This window comes from Drosophila rhopaloa, unplaced genomic scaffold (genome assembly GCF_018152115.1).
Source record: "Drosophila rhopaloa isolate 14029-0021.01 unplaced genomic scaffold, ASM1815211v1 contig_178, whole genome shotgun sequence".
NCBI classification, from domain to species: domain Eukaryota; kingdom Metazoa; phylum Arthropoda; class Insecta; order Diptera; family Drosophilidae; genus Drosophila; species Drosophila rhopaloa.
The window spans coordinates 5,416,791-5,436,003 of NW_025335059.1; the positions used below are offsets into that span (position 1 = coordinate 5,416,791).

General features: G+C 41.8%; 7 protein-coding genes across 9 annotated transcripts in view; 6 read left to right on the forward strand and 1 right to left on the reverse strand.

Annotated features, from left to right (window-relative positions):
• The window catches only part of LOC108052859 (heparan-sulfate 6-O-sulfotransferase 3-B), an 85,210-nt gene extending 83,560 nt beyond the window's left edge, over nucleotides 1–1,650 (forward strand). For all 3 annotated transcript variants that reach the window (XM_044459174.1, XM_044459173.1, XM_044459175.1), the window contains exon 6: nucleotides 832–1,650. In XM_044459174.1, the coding sequence (XP_044315109.1) occupies nucleotides 832–967 (136 nt within the window). In that variant the 3' untranslated portion in view covers nucleotides 968–1,650. The remainder of the gene's footprint in view (nucleotides 1–831) is intronic.
• Nucleotides 1,651–3,390: 1,740 nt separating this feature from the next.
• LOC108052854 (solute carrier family 22 member 3) lies at nucleotides 3,391–5,946 on the forward strand. The gene is made up of 4 exons (XM_017135354.2): nucleotides 3,391–4,061; nucleotides 4,126–4,280; nucleotides 4,477–5,103; nucleotides 5,162–5,946. The coding sequence occupies exons 1-4, from the start codon at nucleotides 3,505–3,507 to the stop codon at nucleotides 5,710–5,712; spliced, it is 1,890 nt and encodes a 629-aa protein (XP_016990843.1). The 5' UTR covers nucleotides 3,391–3,504; the 3' UTR covers nucleotides 5,713–5,946.
• An 850-nt stretch (nucleotides 5,947–6,796) lies between these two features.
• On the forward strand, nucleotides 6,797–10,893 carry LOC108052849 (solute carrier family 22 member 13). Its single transcript, XM_044458909.1, has 5 exons — nucleotides 6,797–7,181; nucleotides 8,348–9,051; nucleotides 9,110–9,616; nucleotides 9,917–10,060; nucleotides 10,120–10,893. Exons 2-5 carry the CDS (start codon nucleotides 8,379–8,381, stop codon nucleotides 10,515–10,517), a joined length of 1,722 nt encoding a protein of 573 aa, XP_044314844.1. The 5' UTR covers nucleotides 6,797–7,181; nucleotides 8,348–8,378; the 3' UTR covers nucleotides 10,518–10,893.
• Nucleotides 10,894–11,498: 605 nt separating this feature from the next.
• On the reverse strand, nucleotides 11,499–13,374 carry LOC108052850 (putative fatty acyl-CoA reductase CG5065). The gene is made up of 8 exons (XM_017135350.2): nucleotides 13,302–13,374; nucleotides 13,018–13,242; nucleotides 12,889–12,956; nucleotides 12,735–12,830; nucleotides 12,223–12,677; nucleotides 11,894–12,171; nucleotides 11,627–11,837; nucleotides 11,499–11,565 (listed from the first exon to the last, which is right to left on the reverse strand). The coding sequence occupies exons 1-8, from the start codon at nucleotides 13,372–13,374 to the stop codon at nucleotides 11,499–11,501; spliced, it is 1,473 nt and encodes a 490-aa protein (XP_016990839.1).
• Nucleotides 13,375–14,722: 1,348 nt separating this feature from the next.
• On the forward strand, nucleotides 14,723–16,730 carry LOC108052852 (solute carrier family 22 member 13). The gene is given in 3 exon segments (XM_017135352.2): nucleotides 14,723–14,901; nucleotides 14,903–15,497; nucleotides 15,560–16,730. Coding segments are annotated over 3 exon segments (1,728 nt in total). The 5' UTR covers nucleotides 14,723–14,769; the 3' UTR covers nucleotides 16,561–16,730.
• Nucleotides 16,731–17,319: 589 nt separating this feature from the next.
• LOC108052868 lies at nucleotides 17,320–17,837 on the forward strand. The gene is made up of 2 exons (XM_017135384.2): nucleotides 17,320–17,628; nucleotides 17,701–17,837. Exons 1-2 carry the CDS (start codon nucleotides 17,403–17,405, stop codon nucleotides 17,835–17,837), a joined length of 363 nt encoding a protein of 120 aa, XP_016990873.1. The 5' UTR covers nucleotides 17,320–17,402.
• A 49-nt stretch (nucleotides 17,838–17,886) lies between these two features.
• LOC108052855 lies at nucleotides 17,887–18,325 on the forward strand. The gene has a single exon (XM_017135355.2). It carries the CDS (start codon nucleotides 17,887–17,889, stop codon nucleotides 18,226–18,228), a length of 342 nt encoding a protein of 113 aa, XP_016990844.1. The 3' UTR covers nucleotides 18,229–18,325.
• Nucleotides 18,326–19,213: the final 888 nt, after the last annotated feature.

Below are 19,213 nucleotides of genomic sequence, written 5' to 3' on the forward strand. Positions count from 1 at the left end.
CAACAACAACCACTGGTAGCTGCAAGCTCGGTTCATTAATTGTGACTTAAGCCTGTTGACGGGGTTTTCCCTTCACCTTTTTTGTTTTTCCGCTCCTTTTCCTTCCCCTTAAAAATCTCTGGTTGCCTGTAGGGCAACCGGTCTTTTGTCTTGTGCCGCATAATGGCCGCTTATGACCTTTGACATTTTCTGCAATGCTCACAATGCCCCGGGGCAAGGTAAGTGAAGACTTGCCCAAGACGTGGATTTATTCATTGTGCATACAGCTGTACCAGCACAGTACCTCGGGCAGCTGCATCAACAATTGAGGGTTCCTTTTTTTATAGTGGGGTGCACATAAGAAAACATTCTATTGCGCAGAAGTAAATTGAGCAGCTTTTGTAGGAGAAAACGACAATGCCGAGGGTCGGTTGGGAAAATGGCAAGGGAAAACGGAAGGGAAATGCCGACACAAGTTGTACCGTAAATCCCCGAAGAAAGTAGATTACGCATTCAGACAAACGGTGATTAAGGTATTCGCCTACCTGAGTGAATACGCAGAAGAGAGATCTTCCGTGAAAAATTAGCATTTTCTTGTTTCACATTAATATACAGTTTGGACCTTGATTTATGTAGACATTTTTGACGGTCCAATTTTAAGAAAAACATAATTATTTTACTTGCAGAGTTTTAATGAGGCAATTTTTCGTAAAACCTTGGTACATTTAAAATTCTACTACTCATTGCTACATCAATTCCAATAAACAATTATTATTATTCAAATACACCGGCAATCCTTTATATTACTACTTATTTGCATCGTTAACCAATAATTGAATTTCCTCTTTGCAGTTTCGAACATCTGAAGGCAAAGGATACTAACTTTGAGCAGCGCTATGCCAACCTGGGCAACATCTACTTCAAGCAGGGCGTCACGGAATTCAACTGGGACAGCAATGTGGATGATGGACTCAGCTCGGATCATTGAACTCCAAACCAAATATTACCGATTAGAAACTAGATGTAGGACACACAAACTCATAAATATGTAGCTGGGCAGGGCAGAATAGAGGGGTGATCAGTAAGGTTACCAAAACGCAGAAGCATCAGCATAAAAATCAACCGAAGGACTTTAAACTAGCGTCTAAGCATAATGTTAATTAAGCAGATAAAAACATCTAGCGGACTTGGCTTGTTTCATTCATAAGTAACACAACTAAAGGGCAGATGAGCGAAATCTCAGAGCGCATATTATCTCTAAACCTAATCCTAAGCACAACTATAAAATCTATGACCATAAATGTACTCCTTGCTGATAAGTCGCAACCCGAAAACCTAGGGAAATGTAAATACTTTGCATACTATGTGTATTTTATGAAAGCGAAATCCCTTTCAAAACATTGTGAGGTGCAACCACACTCGAATTCAATTTTCACCCTCACACCACATCGCCATAAATTAGATTAATTAATTACCTTTAAGCTCATAGCCTTTCGTTTATTGTTACGCCAAGTCTCTGCAAAGCCAAATCCACACATAATTTAAGTGTATAGTGCTTGGAAAATGTTTTCGATCCAATAACGCATTTATTTTATTTTAATACTTAGACATCACTGTAAATACTGCAGAATAAAGTTAAACATAAATACACATTTAATAAGAGCATAGAAATTCACTTAGTTTCGTCTATTTAAATCTTATTGTTTTCGCCAGTCAAAGTGAACGAATGTAGAGTTGTTAGCAGACATCATTATTTCAGACAATAATTAATTGGAGATTGATACCAAACGAAAATGCAAAATTTTATCAAACAAAGCCAACGAAATATACACAAAGCCAATTGCCTACATCATTAACGAGCATAAACACATTGCCCAAAACAAAAGTAATGTAAAATATTTCAAATATTGATTAGTTGCATAATAATCTACAAGGCATGTGCCATTTTATATAGCAACCATAATTGAACTATGGAATTGCATATTTAAAGCAAGTTCGCAAAAACCATTTTATTTGCATTTTTATGATTTTGAAAAAAACATTTTGTAGCAAGCAAACACACATTGAGAATAAAAAACAATGCAAAAACAACAAATAAGAGCAGGTAAAATTGAATAAAACAAATGAATTATTGAAAATACAATATCATTCTTTATTTATTGCTTTTCCTGGTCACCAAAAGGTGGTGAGTGGGAGATATAAAACTCTTTGCGAGTGTTTCAAAATATGCAAAAAATCAGGTTCACCTTAAATTAATGCCAAAATATTGAAGGCATTTTTTAGGCTTATGGTAGACAATTATCATAAAATTTAAATTTGCTGCTTTGCCTTGGGGGTACTAATAAATATCAAATTAAATAGCGGGCTTTTGGGGATAACGAAAATTTAATTTTTATTATGGTATTATTATAATTTTAATTTGATTTTTTTTGATTTGCAAGCCTGTAAAAAAATACAAATTATAAATTTAAATTTTTAAAAATTCCACTTCCCATTAGGCACAAAATGTATCATACTAAATCAAAAACAAACCATTGTTGTGCAAGTCAAATGACCATTCACATTTAGATGGAAAATTTATTTGATCATTTTAAAGACAACAAGAAAGAAAAGCTAACTTCGGGCAGAGCCGAAGTTGATATACCCTTGCAGAATATTCTGTAAATTATATTCTCCAAAATTATTTATATGATGCATTCTTAATACTCATAAAAAATCCCAAACTTCCTAACTTTACAAACACCAAAGTTATGGCATTTCCGATCAATCAGTTATATGGCAGCTATAGGATATAGTCGTCCGATCCTTATGAAATTTGGTAAGTCAGACTGATTAGCCAAAAATAAAACCCATAGAACTTCCTAACTTGCTAACTTGAAAAACACTAAAGTTATGGCATTTTCGATCGTTCAGTTATATGGCAGCTATATGATATAGTGGCCCGATCCGTCTCGTTCCGACCTATATACTACCTGCAATAGAAAGACAACTTTTGGGAAAGTTTCAAGCAGATAGCTTTAAAACTGAGGGACTAGTTTGCGTAGAAACGGACGGACGGACAGACGGACAGACGGACAGACGGACGGACGGACGGACAGACGGACGGACAGACGGACTTGGCTTGATCGACTCTCCTGGTGATGCTGATCAAGAATATATATACTTTATAGGGTCGGAAATGTCTCCTTCACTGCGTTGCAAACTTTTGACTGAAATTATAATACCCTCTGCAAGGGTATAATAAATATTTATTAGGTACTAAACAGATCTTCCTCATTTTTCAACACCCCTACGTCATAGATGTTATAAATGCGAAGGAAACAAACCCAATAATAAGACATCACCCAGACGGAGCTAAAAATCTCCGACTAATTTGCACCAATTTGAGGGAACAACTAAACGGAAGAGCAAACATCGTTTTCCCTCCCGTCATTGTGAAGCCCATGGGATCGATGAAAAATTAGCAAACTCAGTACGCGTACGTACGCCAAGCTGTAAGCTCGTCGCCAAAATCCGGAATTCGCAATGCCGGAATCGCAGTCGTCGGATAGTTATCCCGGGAAGTCCTCCTCCGGATTGGATGTTGTGGAGCAGGTGAACGGCAGCTTTGGCCGCTGGCAATTGCGCACCATCCTGCTGATATTCCTCTGTAAGATCCCCAGCGCCTGGTTCACAGCCATCATCATCTATACGGCTCCATATCCCTGGAAGGGGGAGCTCGTCTGCCATCCGGCCGAATGGAATGTTAGCCGGACGCATGTCAGCCAGTTACATCCACTTTGGCAGGGTGCCCGCAGTACGGATCGATTGTTTAACGTGGACGTGTGCAATGCCTATTCGAACTCCCTGGCCAGAGGATTCGTGCGGAGTCATGGCCAGGAGTGGAACGCCTCGGAATCAAAGCAGCCGGATGCCCAATCTTCGCTGCCCTGCGAGCACGTGGAGCACATGACGGACTATAGATCCCTGATCATTCAGTTCGATCTAATATGCTCCCGTCGCGTTCTTGTGGCGGTGACGCAATCTTTTCATGCTCTTGGTGCCCTAATTGGCGGTTTAATGGCCTACTCTGCTCTCAAAATGTTTGTATTTGCTTAAAATTTTTATTTTTATCACAGTTTGATAACTATGGTTTTTATTCTTTAGAATCAGCCCGCGTCGCTTGATGTTGCTGGGCATGATTGGACAGATATTTTGCGGAAACCTCACTGGCCTGGTGGACACTTACCAGTTGCACATCTACTTTCGCTGCCTCACTTCCATTTTTTGTGCTCTCATGTATACATCTGGGCAGGTTATACGTGAGTATTACTATACTGGTAGATCACAAGTTAAACTACAAATTTTAATTTTTAACGAATCTTTTTGAATAACTTTTATTTGCCAGAACATAAATAGTTAAAAATATACAAATTTTCTGGTTCAACTTTGGTTAGATCTTCATCAATGAAAATCAAAAGACCCAAGACACGAACTAATTTCTGTTTTTTACTTTAGTAACCGACATCACCTCGGGAAAGGCTCGCATCATTGTGGTCACTCTATCGGAGTTGTTCTGGTCCATGGGTCTCGTCGTTCTCCCGGCCATTTCTATATATTTCGATGACTGGAGCTACCTGTACGTGGCCATCTCATCCTCCCTCATTGTGCTTGTCTGGCTTCATCGTTGGATAGCTGATGCTCCTCGCTGGTTGCTGCAACATCAACATGTGGAGGCTGCACTGCGTCAGCTCCTGGAATCGGCCACATACAACAACCGGAAGGTGCCGCTTACCCTCGATGTTCAGCTCACGGTGTACGCCAATGATCTGGAGCAAAAAGCCAGGCAGAAGCACGGCTACTGTCAAATCTGGGATGGTGAGACGAAACGCAGCCAGCTGGTGTACATCCACTGGATCTGGGGCGGAGCCATGGTGATCTATAACATCACCCTGCTGATGATCCGGAACCTAGGTGCTCAACAAGTGCATGTGAACACTGCAGCCATGGGATTTGCTGAGATGGTTGGCGTTTTTGTGGGTCTATACCTGATCCTATACACGCGTCGGCATTGGCGGTGGTCAGGAAATCTGATGATTATAGCAGGTCTCAGCACATATATCATCTGGCTGCTTCCCGAAACTGGTGAGCATTCAATTGGATACCTAATCTTTATACTCTTAAAGGTATTTTCTTTTTATAGAGCGAAATTCACGACGTGTGGGACTGGAACTGATGTTTTGGCTCATTTTAAAGGTGGCAAACTCCGCATCGATAGCTGTGCTGACCACCTGCACAAGTGAAATTGTGTCCAAGGAGAAGCGGGTGTTCTTGCTGCTGTCCGTGATCTCATTTAGTCGCCTGTGTTTGGTCTTCTGTCCGTTTCTCAGTTGCCTCACTGTCATCCATCACTTGCTGCCGGTGACCATTTTGGGCACACTTGCCTGGATATATGGATTGGCCCTGCGGCGCCTGAATCGTTACTATTGGAACACGGAGCAGCCGCAGATGAGCCAGGTGCCCACACCGAATACCTATCGCCGCCAGTCAGCCATCATCATGCGCCGCTGCAGCACGGCAAGCTCGGAATGCAGTGCCTACAGCAATGAGCTATTGAGCAACTTTGAACGGAACATAGCAGTTAGTATAGCCGACATATGGCACATCAATTTCCATCCCTCGAGTGAGATCGAAATGGAAATGGAGCAGCAAAGACCGGAAGCTTACCGATCGCACAGCTCGGAAACCATTTGAAGAGCTTTTCTTGGAGCCCAAAAGTAGGCTCGGCGTATTCAAAGAAACGAAGTGATGTATCTAACACTTATGTATATTGTACATCTACTTTAGTACGACTTATTGTCATTAACATTCAATTTTGTTAACTTAAATAGTGTTATATTTCAATGATCACAGGAAAGGTATTTACTTGCTTAAAATTGAAATTCTAATTATATACTAAAGCAAATTAAAAATATCATAATGGAAAAACACACCCACTTTTTTTAGACGGCACTACAATATCTGAAAGTCTTCACATTTATTAGACTAATGAATTTCGCCACAAAGTTAAAGGCTTGCTAAAGCAAAATCTGAGTATTCAACGTCATATATCGATAATTAAATTATAAATTTTCATTTGTTTGAAGTCCGCATTATGGTATTAATTAGCAAACGGTGTGTTACAAATTATATGAAATTAAACTAATTTAAATGATAAATTTATGATAATTAAGTGATGACGGAATATACATCCTGGAGCAGCAAATATACAATTTTGTGGGATTAATGGTAAAGATTTTGTAAGGACAATCAAGAGCACGAAATTAATGTAGGTCAATGCATCAATTGAAGAGCACCACAATCGATGTGTCATTAAGAACGCTAAAAAAAGCGACTAAGACAATAAAGATTAAAATAGAAATCCGCAAGGAAGGCGAAGAAGAATTTGTACAAGCCCAAAAGGCAAACGCTGCTAACATAAAGTAATAATGTTATGGCTTCCAAGTTGTAAACCCCCCCTCCCTATTGGAGACCCCCCGCTCACCTGAGCGCCCCAGATAATGCACACTTGATAGGGGTAAACTCAAACGAAAACTAATAAAATAAAGAGCATTGAAAGACACTTTATCGATCCGCCAACTATTCAATAATTTTTAATATTAAATGGGTAAACAGATGGAAAATGACTCAATCCGTTAACCAAAATGTATTTCAGTTTCGACTGAGCCAAATAAATAATGAACTTTAAAAGGGCAAAAACTTCAGGGGAAAATGCCAAAAAAACTCACTCGCTTAATAACTTTTTATTATTTGAGCAAATTCATTAAGAAAATTAACGCTTTTAGTCTCCGAGTGGACAGCCAGTCGGCTCACTCCCTGGCAATAGACCCCAATGCGACATTGGCGTCAGTTGCCATTTGATTCTCGGCCGATTGAGACGCGTTTGCTCCAAGAAGAAAATCGGGCTGGGACGTGCAAATTGGAAAGCTGCCTTATGCGAACGAATACGCAAACCAATAGGCAAACGCGTGCATAATTTTTATTGACGCCTAATTTATTTTTATTTATTTGTATGCTATCAAATGAACAAACAGCAAAGAGACATCGCGAGTTATAAACTGTGTTGTGAATGAAACATTAATTAACGCAAATATTTAGCTGTTTGTGGTTTCGAAACAGTGACCGTGGAAAAAAGCCGAAAATATATATTTTGCTGGATTAAGGTTGGTGGAACTTTATATAATTAAAGTTGTATAACACCTAGAATATTATTTTAGAATAGGTATGCATCAATTTATTACTTAAGGAAAGTGCAGCGTTTTTAATTTATTGAATAAAAATGTGCAATCCACTTAATCATACTCTTGTCAAAAACTCGAGCATACCATTAACCTGATACGAGTACGCCTTCCCAGTGGATCAGTGGTTCTGCCCCATAAGCAATTAATAATTTGCATTTGGGTTCGAAACAAGTCGTTCAACTATTAGCTCGACCTGCCGCCACTGTCATTGCCTAGATGTATATCACATATCGAATAGGAAATCCAAATATTCTGCACCGGCACGACCAGTTTTCTGCAATTAGCATTAAGCAGAAAATTAGAAATTAAAATATTTGCGCGACCAGACAGATGTGCCTGGAGGTGGGACCACTTGTAAGCCAGACAATAGAGAATTAGCACCTGTGAAATTGAAGCATAAAGAGTCTGTCAATACAGATGATCAAACAAAAGCGGCAACTTGCGAATCTGTCGCGAATTAACAACTGAATCTTATGACTGCCAATCTTTCGCCATGTTTGCCCTCGAAAAATAAGGGCTAACAATCAGATAATGCCATGATACGAAGTGGCACTCATTATCTGTCTTAATCAACCTCCTTCTGGCTTATCGATAAGACTATAATCATTGTAGGGCGTGATTTGTGATATGATATCAGTGAAGATAAATCAAACAAGAACTTCGAACAGGTTAAACAAACCCAGAGCTTAGCTAATTTATTAATGAATGAAATTAATTCAAAAGATTACAGAGCTACTGCAAATAGAAAAGCCAATTGAAGAAAAGTTATTACAATCTATTACAAGCTAAAGTGTTCCTACATTCTCTTTTATTATAATTTATTTTTTATTTCCCCATGTTTTTTATGACATTCACATGTCGATTTAATAATGAAAGTCAATCAAATCAATAGTAACCGCAGATATTTCAAAAATCTAGAGTGATATTCAATGCCTTTGATCGACTGATTTCAGCTGTAAACCGCATTCAATTTATATCAATTGGGTGGGACGACAAAAAAGGGGACAGCGAGTGAAATAAAAGAAATAAAAACAAATAAATAAATGAAAAGTCATCAAGAATGTTTTCCACTCTCTCGTCGTTCGCAGAATGTTCCACTAGAGAGGCGCCACTGGAGCAATGGTTAACCCGTCGCCAGCCCGAGGTGGAGAACCCACTGCACCCCACATACTCCCCAATGAGATGGAGAACGATCTGGACAAGAGGATGGCATCGCCGCCTCCTGCTCCGGCGAGTAGCGATATTATCGGAGATGTCGTGGGCGACTTTGGCATCTGGCAGCTGAGAACCATCCTCATCATCTTCCTGTGCAAGATCCCCGCCGCCTGGTTCATGGCCTGCATCATCTTCACCGGACCGGAACTCTATCCCGGCTCGGAGTTCGCCTGCGACACCAGCTATCTGGTTAGCAACAGTAACTCCAACTTCAGTGTTTCGGACAACCAGTGCTATGTCCTCGACGAATCCACTGGCAGTAGGAGCGAGTGCGAACAGTTCACCTACGACTCCAGCTTCGACTCCCTGATCATGCAGTTCAACCTGGTCTGCCTCAGGGACATCTTCGTGGCGTGGACTCAGTACTGGCATCTCTTCGGGGTCCTCGTGGGTGGCGTCATGGGCACCAAGATGATGCTGGGCATCAGTCCGAGGAGCACCTATTGCGTGGGCGCCATTGCCCAGATCGTTTGCGGAGTGGTCACTGGATATGCCAGAGATTTCAGTCTGCACTGCGCATTCCGGTGCCTCTCCGCCGTCTGCTGTGCGATCATGTTCACGGCCGGTCAGGCAATATGTAAGTTAGTCTTGAATAATCGGGAGGTATAATGCAATAATACTTACTAAATTTCCAGTTGCCGATATCACAGCCGGAATGCATCGCATTGGAGCCATCATTCTGTACGACACTTTCTGGTCCGTTGGTGTGATCCTGCTGCCCGGTCTCTCCTCGTTCTTCAACAACTGGTCTCTGATCTATGTGGGGATCACATTTCCCACTGTCATGCTGATAGCGCTGCTCTACTGGACACCGGATTCGCCCCGTTGGCTGCTCCGACATGCCGTGGACCGCGTCTCCATCGACAATGTGGAGGAGATTGTGCGCGAGGGAGCCGCGATCAATGATCGCACATTCAAGATCCCTCCAGACTTCCGACAGCAGCTGGAGCATCTGAGTGAGCGACTGAAGGCTCAACCCCCACCCGCTCCATGGCGGGAATTGTGGAAGGGGAAGCGGGCCAAGACGCACATGGTGGCCGCCCACCTGGCACTGGCCTTCTTCGTGATCAACTTCATGGGCATGCTGCTCAACATTCGATCGTTCGGAAGGGACTATCTGGTGCCAAACACCATTGCAATGGGTAAGTGATAGTTTACGGGTCATAAGTATAAGTTTATATGTTTTGAAACACTTTTCTAATTCGATTGTCCATTTCAAATTGTATTTCTATGAGTCTGTTAAGATACTCTCTACTTTTCGCAACCGACAAATATTAAAGCTGGTAACGTAGTTAACAAGAAGAAACATGAAACAAGATTAAATTGCTAATTTTAAAAGTTACTCAATCCTGGAAAGTTATATTTGTTAGTGCATTAAGATAAGTAAATGGGTACTCGTATAAATACTTTATTAACTTTACCCTTTTAACCAATTTGCGTAGGATTTTCTGAGATTATTGGCTGCTTCCTGGCCCTCCACTTTGCTCTTAAGCACAACAAATGGAAGTGGCAATGTGCCGGGGTCTTTAATATATTAGCTGGAATCCTGGGCTGCATGGGCTGGATCTTCACCAATGCGGACTCTAGTAAGTTTAATATTAAACCTCCATTTACCATTCAGTTATTCAATATTGTACTTCCCCAGTGGATGCTGATCTGAAAGTCAGTCTATGGATGATCATCGCCACCATCCCCAAGGCGGCCGTCTCGTGTGCCCAGTCCATGATCCTGGCCTGCATGAATGAGCTGGTGCCGGCAAATAAGAAGCAGCTCTTCGTCTTCTCCGTGGTCACCTGGGCACGGATTTGGCTCCTCTCGGCCCCGTTCTTCAATGTCCTGAAGAAGATCGACACGGCCCTGTCGTTGACCTCGTATTGTGTGTTCAGCATCCTGGGCGGAATCTGCACCAGCCTGCTCCTCACGCCCAGGACGAGTGTTGCTCCGATTGTGCCTCAGGTGGAACCGAGTGACAAGAAGGAGCAATCCCCTCTAAACGCTCCCGTTTGGACCGTCGAATCCGATGTGAACAATACTCGATTGTAGGCGAAGAGGAACGCTATTTTTTTGCCAATTATTAGTCAGCTAATGAAACAACATTCTTCTGTGATTAGGTTAAGTGAATTGTTATTTTAAATGCTTGAAGTTACACTACAGAATATTGGTTGTCTTTGAACTCTAAGTTACTGCATTACGGAAAAAAAATAAGCAATACACTTCACATATCTTAACTTGTCATTTAACTGATTCCAATAATTGAAGTTCAGTTTTTAGGAAAAAGCTTATAAAATAATTTCCAATAGCTAATTTAGTTTGAACTTGCCAACTTTGTCGATTTAAAAATAATAATATGTAGTATATTAGTTGGTTAGGCTTTGGTGTCTGCTTAAGTTAAAGCAATATTAAATGTTTATTCATTAAACGAAACCATTTGAATATATATATATATATGAAACATCAGGATTTTCAGTTGCTATCAGTTTCGGAATGACGTCGCTTTCCAAGAAGCCGGAGTCGAACCGGAGTAGTTTTAGGGGAATTCAGGCCATCAGGATCCATAATCGAAAATCTCTCCCCTCCAGTGCTCAGCTCCTCTGAAGACCCTGACTTTTCATTAATCGACCGTAAGCCAAGCTTTCGCATCATATCCACCTGGTTCATGGCACCCTCTTCATCTCGAGGATTTTCCGGATCATGTTTTACATAAGCATGTGTAGACATGACTATATATGAACTGCTGTCGACGAATTCTAATAAAAAGAAAGTATATACTGATTTCAGGTGTTCTAACAACTTCGCAGAAAAAGCTAGGCTAACTAGATCTAATTTTAACAGAAACAAATACTGAATAGAAGTAATTCCCAATGGATAACATACTATCAAGAATTCTATAGTTTATCTATTTAATCTTAATTTTCAACAAGTTTTTCAGTGCTTAAGTTTATTATAGAATTGAAAAGTTATCTTCTTAATATTAATTTGTCTGCTTATTATGGAAAACTTATAAGATACTTATAAGATATTTGACTAAAACATGATATACAAAAGCATCATGCTGAAAAACAAATGCAGGAAAATCCAGAACCAGTAAATCCTGAAATGTTCAAACAATTGGATATTTTAGGAACTGAAAATGGAAAAACTAAGAGACTCACCTGGTAACCATAAACTTATTCGACTCAACGGTGAAGTTTTCGCGATGCAGGTATTTATTAATTCCAATCATGTGACGGCGCACATAATCATCGTAGTCCAGCTCATCCAGATTCCAATAGAGTGTGGGAAATGTGCCATTATCAATCATTTCCTTAAAATAGAAGCGACTCTTGTTCTTGAAGATCCATTCGTTCAGCGAAAAAAAGCTACCTGTAAGAAGCGCGATGAGGGATTACTTTTCTTTAAAGATTTCTCCATAGGATTACCGGCCAGACATGCCTGCCGGAACTTCTTGGCAATGGGGGTGACCAGTCGCTTCTTTTGGGCCAATAAAAGGGTTTGTAGATCCATTAGCAAGGCGGGCACAAAATGCAGAAGCCACACGGCCAATTCATGCTTAAAGGCACTACGCCTGTACTTGAAATTCGGAAACATAATCATTCGCCGTGTGGGGAAAATTCTTGACCACTTCATGGTGAGCTCCCCGAGATGTTGCCAGGTGATAGGATTGGTCACTCCCGAGGTGGCGTTACAAATGCTCAAGCTAAAAAAGAGGAATTTAACTAAATAAAGGAGCACCTCTGTATCAACTCACCTGCCCAGTTTTGCCCTGCTGACCATCATGATCATGGCATTGACCACAAAGTCCACTGGGATGATGTCACATATTAGGTCCTTGTCCCCCAAAATGCTGCTAATTCCCCCCTTTCCAATCTCCATCATTATCCCGCTGATGGCCTGAATGTTGTCAATCCAACCGGGATAGGGTTCCCTATACGCAGCAGTGACTATTGAAGGTCTCACGATCACAATGGGAATCACATGTCTATATGCATTGACGATCTGCTCGGCAATTGACTTGGTAAATGTGTAGGTGTTGACATGCGGACCCTTTATGTAGTCAGCCAGGCGATTCAGATAGTCGTCGGGTATTTTCTGAGTGGCGGTAAGAAACTGACGCCAATCCACTGGCGGCATTGTGGGATACACCTGCTCATCCACATACTTGCGACCAGGATTGCAGTAAGCCGTGGAGACATACAGAAAGCTCTGGAAAATAAATTTATTATTAGTAGAAAGAAGTAAAAATTATATAGGAAACCCTACCTTTAATTGAGGCATACTCCTGCAGAGCTCGAGAAGATTGTAGGTGGCCTGCGAATTGACACGAGCCGACACTTTTAGGCACTCATTGAAGCGCACCTGTAATTGAGATACTTAGATCAATGGAAATGCTTTGGGGCTTACCATTCATTCCTACCGTTGCTGCACTGTGAAAAATAATGTTCACCTCGGCACACAAGACGACTCTGTCGGACTCATTTAAACCTGTTGGTGGAAGCCTCTGGTAAAAACATGAGGTTTCATTGCAGTTTCACTGGGACCATACCAAAGTTGTCGTCCTCAATGTTGCCGGAGAAGTGAAAGATCTTCTTCAGTCTCTCCGGATGCATTGCCCTCAGGCGCTCAAAGATGGGATTCTGGAGGAATACCCGGAAACGTTCCTCCACCGTGACCCCGCCCTTTGATCGGATCAGCATATAGATGCGTTTGATCTGTGGAAAACTCCAGAGCAGCTTCTCCAGCAGCGTTTTGCCCACAAAGCCGGTGGCACCTATCGAAATTTATTGCTGCGATCAGTATGTTTTAAAGAGATATTCTCTATATCACTACCCGTTATGAAGACCACAGCATCTTGGTAAATATCGGTCTGCGGCTCCACCATTTCCATTCCAGCGTTGTCCATGTTGTGGCCACTTTGAAGCCACACTTGCTACTGATCCGGTGCAATCGATGAGGTGCCCACTTTCCACCAGCAACTGGCTTTGCAAAGAAATGCCTTGGTCCTCTTGAAACAAGTTTTCCATGAAAATGCAAGTGGAAATTGAAATTGGCCAACGAAAGCAGCAACCCAGACGTAACTTTTGAGCACAAACATATTACATCATATTTGGATGTGGATGTGGACAAGGTTGGGTGTTTGGTTCATGATCAACATGCAATAGATTTGAGAGGCTTCAAGCTTCTGACCAAAGAAAGTACCCTCAGCTGAGTATAATAAGCCCTTATCCTTTTTTGTCTAATTTTCGCAAAAAAACCAACCAAAAAATCAACTTGGAATTGTTAGTTTCGGTCCTCAAAACAGACATTCTTTTGGCAACGCTTCTTATTTTGGCAAAAATCACTTTAAAATAATGTTTTTAAGGCAAAAATCACAAAAAAAACAACTCAAGTTTCGGTTTTTTGATCAAAACCATGGAAAATAATCCTCGAATGTTAGAATGTCATAACTCGGTAAACTCGTTATAAAATTTCTAATAAATTGGTACTTCCAGCTAAAAAATTAATTTTCGCCCGTTTTTGGCAAAAAATCTTGATGTTATAAAAAATGTGAAAATCAGTCCAAAAATAAATTTGTTCAATTCGACCTGGAATCGACAGTTTATTTTTAAGTTAAAACAAAAAAAAGTTATATTAAATTTATTTGTGATTAAATTTACACCCCGTTGCGGTTTGCTGATCAAAGTTCTGGAAAATATTCCTAAGTTTCCTAAGTGAGAAATTCAATTTGTTGAAGAAATTCAGAACATCATATCAAAAACACATTTATAAGATTTATTAATATGTACATTTTGTGCGATTCCATTAAATATAAATTTTCAAGCTAGTAAATAATATTAAAAGCATGCACTTGAAAACTAAGTCGAAGGCTAGGTACCTACTATAAAATATTCAGTTAAGCCATTAATTTCGATCAAGGAATTTCCCCACCTCAAACTAGACCGCAGCTTTCGAAGTAATACGCATTCCGATGTTGTTTACCTGGCCAATTCATTAGCTCCAATCAAGCCAAGTGCCTGCCTCCGCTAACAGTCTCCCCGGAAAGTCATCTCCACTGGAATCCGAACGGATCAACAGCAAAAATAGATCGCATCTCGTCGCTCGATGTTTGCACAATCGGTTAGGAAGTGGGCTCCGCTTATTTGGAATGATTTGATTAGCGACGACGTCGTAGGCAGGCACGGCAGAGTGTGGAGCCCTCGAGTTTACCTGGCCAGGTGAGGTGCTAAGCGGAGTCGCAGTCATGCTGGAGGGTTGCCGCTCCCAAGACGTGCTTACTAAATTACACCGCTAACGAAGGATGAAGGAGGAAAATATATTTGAAGGCTGGAGGCCGAACCACCGCCGCCACTCGCCCACGCCCCTGGATTTGGGACACCTCTCACACATCTTTACCTGCACCGATCCCAAGGCCAACGAAGTGCCTCCTGCTCTCTCCTACTCCCCCTGCTGCACCAGCCAAAACCGACGACGATGTCATCACGCACATCCTGGGGGACTTTGGCCCCTGGCAACTGCGCTCGCTGCTCATTCTGTTCCTCTGCAAGATCCCCGCTGCCTGGTTCATGGCCTGCATCCTGTTCACAGCCCCGGATCTTTATCCCGAGGAGGAGTACACCTGCGACACGATCGCCTTTGGGCCGGTGACCAATTTAACCGTCTCCCTGGATCAATGCTATGTGATGGTGAACTATGGCGACGCTGGCTACGCCATGCGACAGTGCCGCAAGTTCCTCTACACCACGGGCTTCCACTCGCTGACCATGGAGTTCGACCTGGTTTGCCTGTGCGACTTCTTCGTGGCCTGGTCCCAGTACTGGCATCTCTTTGGCCTGCTCATCGGCGGAGTGGCGGCCACCAAGTTGATGCGCGTCCTGAGTCCCCGCCAGATTTACGGATCGGGCATCTGGTGCCTGCTCATGTGCAGCCTGCTAATGGGCATGGTCAAGGACTTCAGTCTGCACTGCGGACTGCGTTGCTTGGCCGCTGTTTCGTGCTGCTTCATGATCACCTCGGGACATTATATATGTAAGTATAAGAAAATATAATTTATTTGTTACTTAGTGATTATTTAAATATTCCATTTTCAGTTAGTGACATCACCGCAGGTAAATATCGACTGGGAGCCCTCCTGCTTTACGACTCTTTCTGGGCTCTGGGCTTGATTCTGCTCCCTGGTTTGGCCTACGGTGCTCCCAGTTGGCAGCACATTTACGTGGGAGTAACCCTCTCCCTGCTGGTGATCGTGTTCCTGCTACCCTGGACTCCGGACTCACCACGTTGGCAGCTGCAGCACACCAAGGAAAGCCAGCTGGCCATCGAGCGAACGGTGGGAATCCTACTGGAGGCAGCCCGCATCAACGGAAGCATTCACAGGGTGTCCAAGGAGTTGCCCCATCAGCTGGGTCAGCTCAGGGATAGGATGCAGGAGCAGGAGCTAGCAGTGCACTGGATGCAGTTGTGGATGGGTCAGCGGAGAAGCAGTTTCCACTTGATAGCCGTGCACTTGGCTCTGGCCACCTTCATGGTGGTGAACACTGGGCTGCTGCTCCACGTTCGATCCTTCGGCAGGCAGCACCTGGTATCCAATACGCTGGCCATGGGCCTGGCCGAGATGCTGGGCTGCTTCCTGGCCCTGCATCTCACCTTCAACCAGAGCGCACGCAAGTGGCAGTGGGCAGGAGGATTTGCCATCGTGGTTGGCTGCATTGGTAGCATCTGCTGGTTCCTGGCCGAGGAGGATATGCCGGAGGTGTATGGACTCACGCTGGGATTGCTGATGGCATCGCTGCCCCAGGCGGCCGTGGCCTGTGCCCAGTCCATGATCCTGGCCTGCCTGGGTGAGCTGGTGCCCGCGGAGCAGCGCGGCTGCCTCTCCTTCTCAGCCGTCACCTGGGCGAGGGTGTGGCAGCTCTCCGCCTCCTTTCTCACGCTGCTCAGGCAGGTGAGCCCCGCCCTCTCGCTGTCCGCCTTCTGCCTCCTGGTCATCCTGGGCGGCATATGCACGTGCTTCCTTTCCACTCCCAAAGGGGAGGAGAAACCGGAAGGGGCTACGGTGCACAAGAAGCAGCACTTAATTGCGTATACGTAATTACGTATACGTAGGGGGCTTATTTGCTTAGTTAGTTCTAGCGTATGTAAAGTATTCGCAATCAGTATTCGAATTTAGCACATATTGAGTTGCATACTTTTGGGAATAAATCAAAAGTTTAGCATCTACTGGTATTCATTTATTTACGACTATTACCTGACTTTGCTTTATTATTTGATGAACATATATTTAAGAATCGGAATAAATTTACTTAAATACCAAGAATGGTTTTGATCTTTTCGTAATTAAAGATTTTAAATTGTCAACCTATTATTATTATAAGAAGACTAAGTTAGCTAAATTGTTACCTTGTTATAAAATATATTATAAACTTAAAGCAAATGTTTTCTTCATATTTATAATTTTTGAAGAATCAAAATACCTTTATCCTAAATACGTAGTTTTTGATTTAATTTTTTTCCCATGAAGCTGTCGCCAAACCCATTATTTTTTACAGGAACTCAAACCATTTGGGACCAATGTTCATGCACAGCACATTCATCCACTAAGCTGACACACATATACATATGTGTAATACGTATAATAAGCACACATGCCTGGCTAAATATCCAAGCGCATTGCTCCACTAACAACATATTGCTATTTGGTCACCTGTCCCGCCCCCAATATTCCACTATTCCCACCATTTCAAAGCGACAAGCAGAAATCGCAAATCAATAAAATAGAAACCATAAAATAGTCAGAAGCGGCGCCAGTGCATTTGGCCCCAGAATGAGTGTGTCATTCGCGGAACAGTAGTCGGCGAGGAAGGACCAGTCGAGGAGCAGCCTAGTACCAGCCCAGTGGAGGATCCGCTGGCCAACTGCTGCGATCTGGATGCCATGAAACCGAAGAAATCCGCCTTCGCCAATACATCCACTGGATACGGCAGACACAAACACAGCGGACACGGCAAGGGCCACTCCCACGGACAAGGAAACTCCGGCAAGGATAAAGCCGACGGCGGTGGCAAGGACAAAAAACGAGAGCCCAAGGATCAACATGAGCAGAAGGAGGAGGACAAGGACTTGAATTCCGGTTTCGGAGACTATCTTCGCACACCGGAGGGTCTGTAATTTACTCCACTTAAAAACTTAGCTTCCTATTTTCTAAAATACCCTTTGTTCTTTATTTGATTAGCATTTGAGATGATGAAACTGTTCGTCTTTGCCAATACTATTATGTTAATCGTCACCATGGCCTGGCCGCATATCAAGGAGCAATTCTACATGGTCAATCAGTGGCTAGAAAGTTTCCGCGAAGAGCATCAGCAGTAAAACCAGACAATCTATCAAGCAAACAGTTCAAGTTAATTTCAAGTTCAAAATGGTCGGACCCTTCATGCAGGGCCTCTTTCTGATTGGCATCATCTACTGGTACTCCAAGGGCATGATGTCCATGATCAACGATTATTACAGGAGTGAGTTCCAGCGAAAGTTGCAAGTGGATCCGTCAAAGCAGAAAGCAGAGGTGCCCATCAATGTGGACAACTTCATGGATTATGTTAGGGAGTTGGACTCCCCAGATGAGGTTACAAGGAACCCACCGGAAGGAGCTATGGCTCCTCTTCTAAGGAAGCCCATGAGCCACACACTCTTGCGATTCCTGGAGATCACCGGCTCGCTACCAGCTTTTGATGTTTGTCTCAACACGAGCAACATAAGATAGCTAATTGTATAACTTTAATGTTATAATTACTTAATTATTTATATGTTATGTATTTTATATGACTTTCGTAGAATAAAGAATAATACTACAACCCCAATTGCATACTTCTAGGTACTTTGGGTTTGAATATGACTTTTAGAAATATTTTATTTCCGTAATAAAGTTCCGTACTCCATTTGATACCATAATTCAAAATAAGAAAGTATATTTTTAATTTTTTTATTTAAACTTTAGCAGAATATATTCATGTGTTTCCAACATCAGCTCACTTACTAACCTATCCACAAAACTGTATAAATATACTAATTTCTATAATTACCATGGAATATATCGATTTGGTCTGTCCTATGCATTATACAAAGTTTGATATTGCACTCTCATAAGTAAGCTCTCTTCCGATGAAGACCTTGTCATTGCTAGTTATACCTTTGAAGCAGATTGTGAATATATAATTATAAGCAGATATGAATGAAATTGTTAGGTAGTTGATTTGGAAGTTATGCCAAATGTATACCTACATAATAGGTGCTGTTCACAAATCGTCTGTATTCAGGTATTCTTTATGTGGCACAATTTGTGTATTTTTAAAGGTATTTTAAAATATATTATTATTTCAAGAGGTCAGTACGTGATTAATGTTTAGTTATTTTATTACCAATTTCATAAGAGATCCATAATCCTAAGTTATACTACTCCCACCTACTTCTTAGAAGTGTTCTAAAAATAACATAACAAAAATAACAAAAAAAGACAAATACTTTTCTGGTAAAATCATATTCATCATTTTTTTAATGTATATTCTATATACACAACAGTTCATCATACATAAGTTTATTATAAAATAAAAATAATAATAATAGTGGCATTACAAATTAATAAAGCAAAAATACAAAATATAGTACATTATACATCAAATTGATTCGTTGTAAATGTACATGGTGATTTGAATAAATCAAATGGAGCAATAGCGCTTATGCTTTAATCG

Excerpts from the sequence above, each read along its gene's own strand:
- LOC108052849 (XM_044458909.1), top strand. The coding sequence starts at position 8,379 with ATGGTTAACCCGTCGCCAGCCCGAGGTGGAGAACCCACTGCACCCCAC. Across the intron at positions 9,052-9,109 it reads CACGGCCGGTCAGGCAATAT|TTGCCGATATCACAGCCGGA; the intron begins GTAAGTTAGTCT and ends CTAAATTTCCAG. Across the intron at positions 9,617-9,916 it reads GCCAAACACCATTGCAATGG|GATTTTCTGAGATTATTGGC; the intron begins GTAAGTGATAGT and ends CAATTTGCGTAG.
- LOC108052850 (XM_017135350.2), bottom strand. The coding sequence starts at position 13,374 with ATGGACAACGCTGGAATGGAAATGGTGGAGCCGCAGACCGATATTTAC. Across the intron at positions 12,831-12,888 it reads TTTTTCACAGTGCAGCAACG|GTGCGCTTCAATGAGTGCCT; the intron begins GTAGGAATGAAT and ends TCTCAATTACAG. Across the intron at positions 12,172-12,222 it reads AGCAGGGCAAAACTGGGCAG|CTTGAGCATTTGTAACGCCA; the intron begins GTGAGTTGATAC and ends CCTCTTTTTTAG.
- LOC108052854 (XM_017135354.2), top strand. The coding sequence starts at position 3,505 with ATGCCGGAATCGCAGTCGTCGGATAGTTATCCCGGGAAGTCCTCCTCC. Across the intron at positions 4,281-4,476 it reads TACATCTGGGCAGGTTATAC|TAACCGACATCACCTCGGGA; the intron begins GTGAGTATTACT and ends TTTTTACTTTAG. Across the intron at positions 5,104-5,161 it reads CTGGCTGCTTCCCGAAACTG|AGCGAAATTCACGACGTGTG; the intron begins GTGAGCATTCAA and ends TTCTTTTTATAG.
- LOC108052868 (XM_017135384.2), top strand. The coding sequence starts at position 17,403 with ATGAAACCGAAGAAATCCGCCTTCGCCAATACATCCACTGGATACGGC. Across the intron at positions 17,629-17,700 it reads CTATCTTCGCACACCGGAGG|CATTTGAGATGATGAAACTG; the intron begins GTCTGTAATTTA and ends TTATTTGATTAG.
- LOC108052855 (XM_017135355.2), top strand. The coding sequence starts at position 17,887 with ATGGTCGGACCCTTCATGCAGGGCCTCTTTCTGATTGGCATCATCTAC.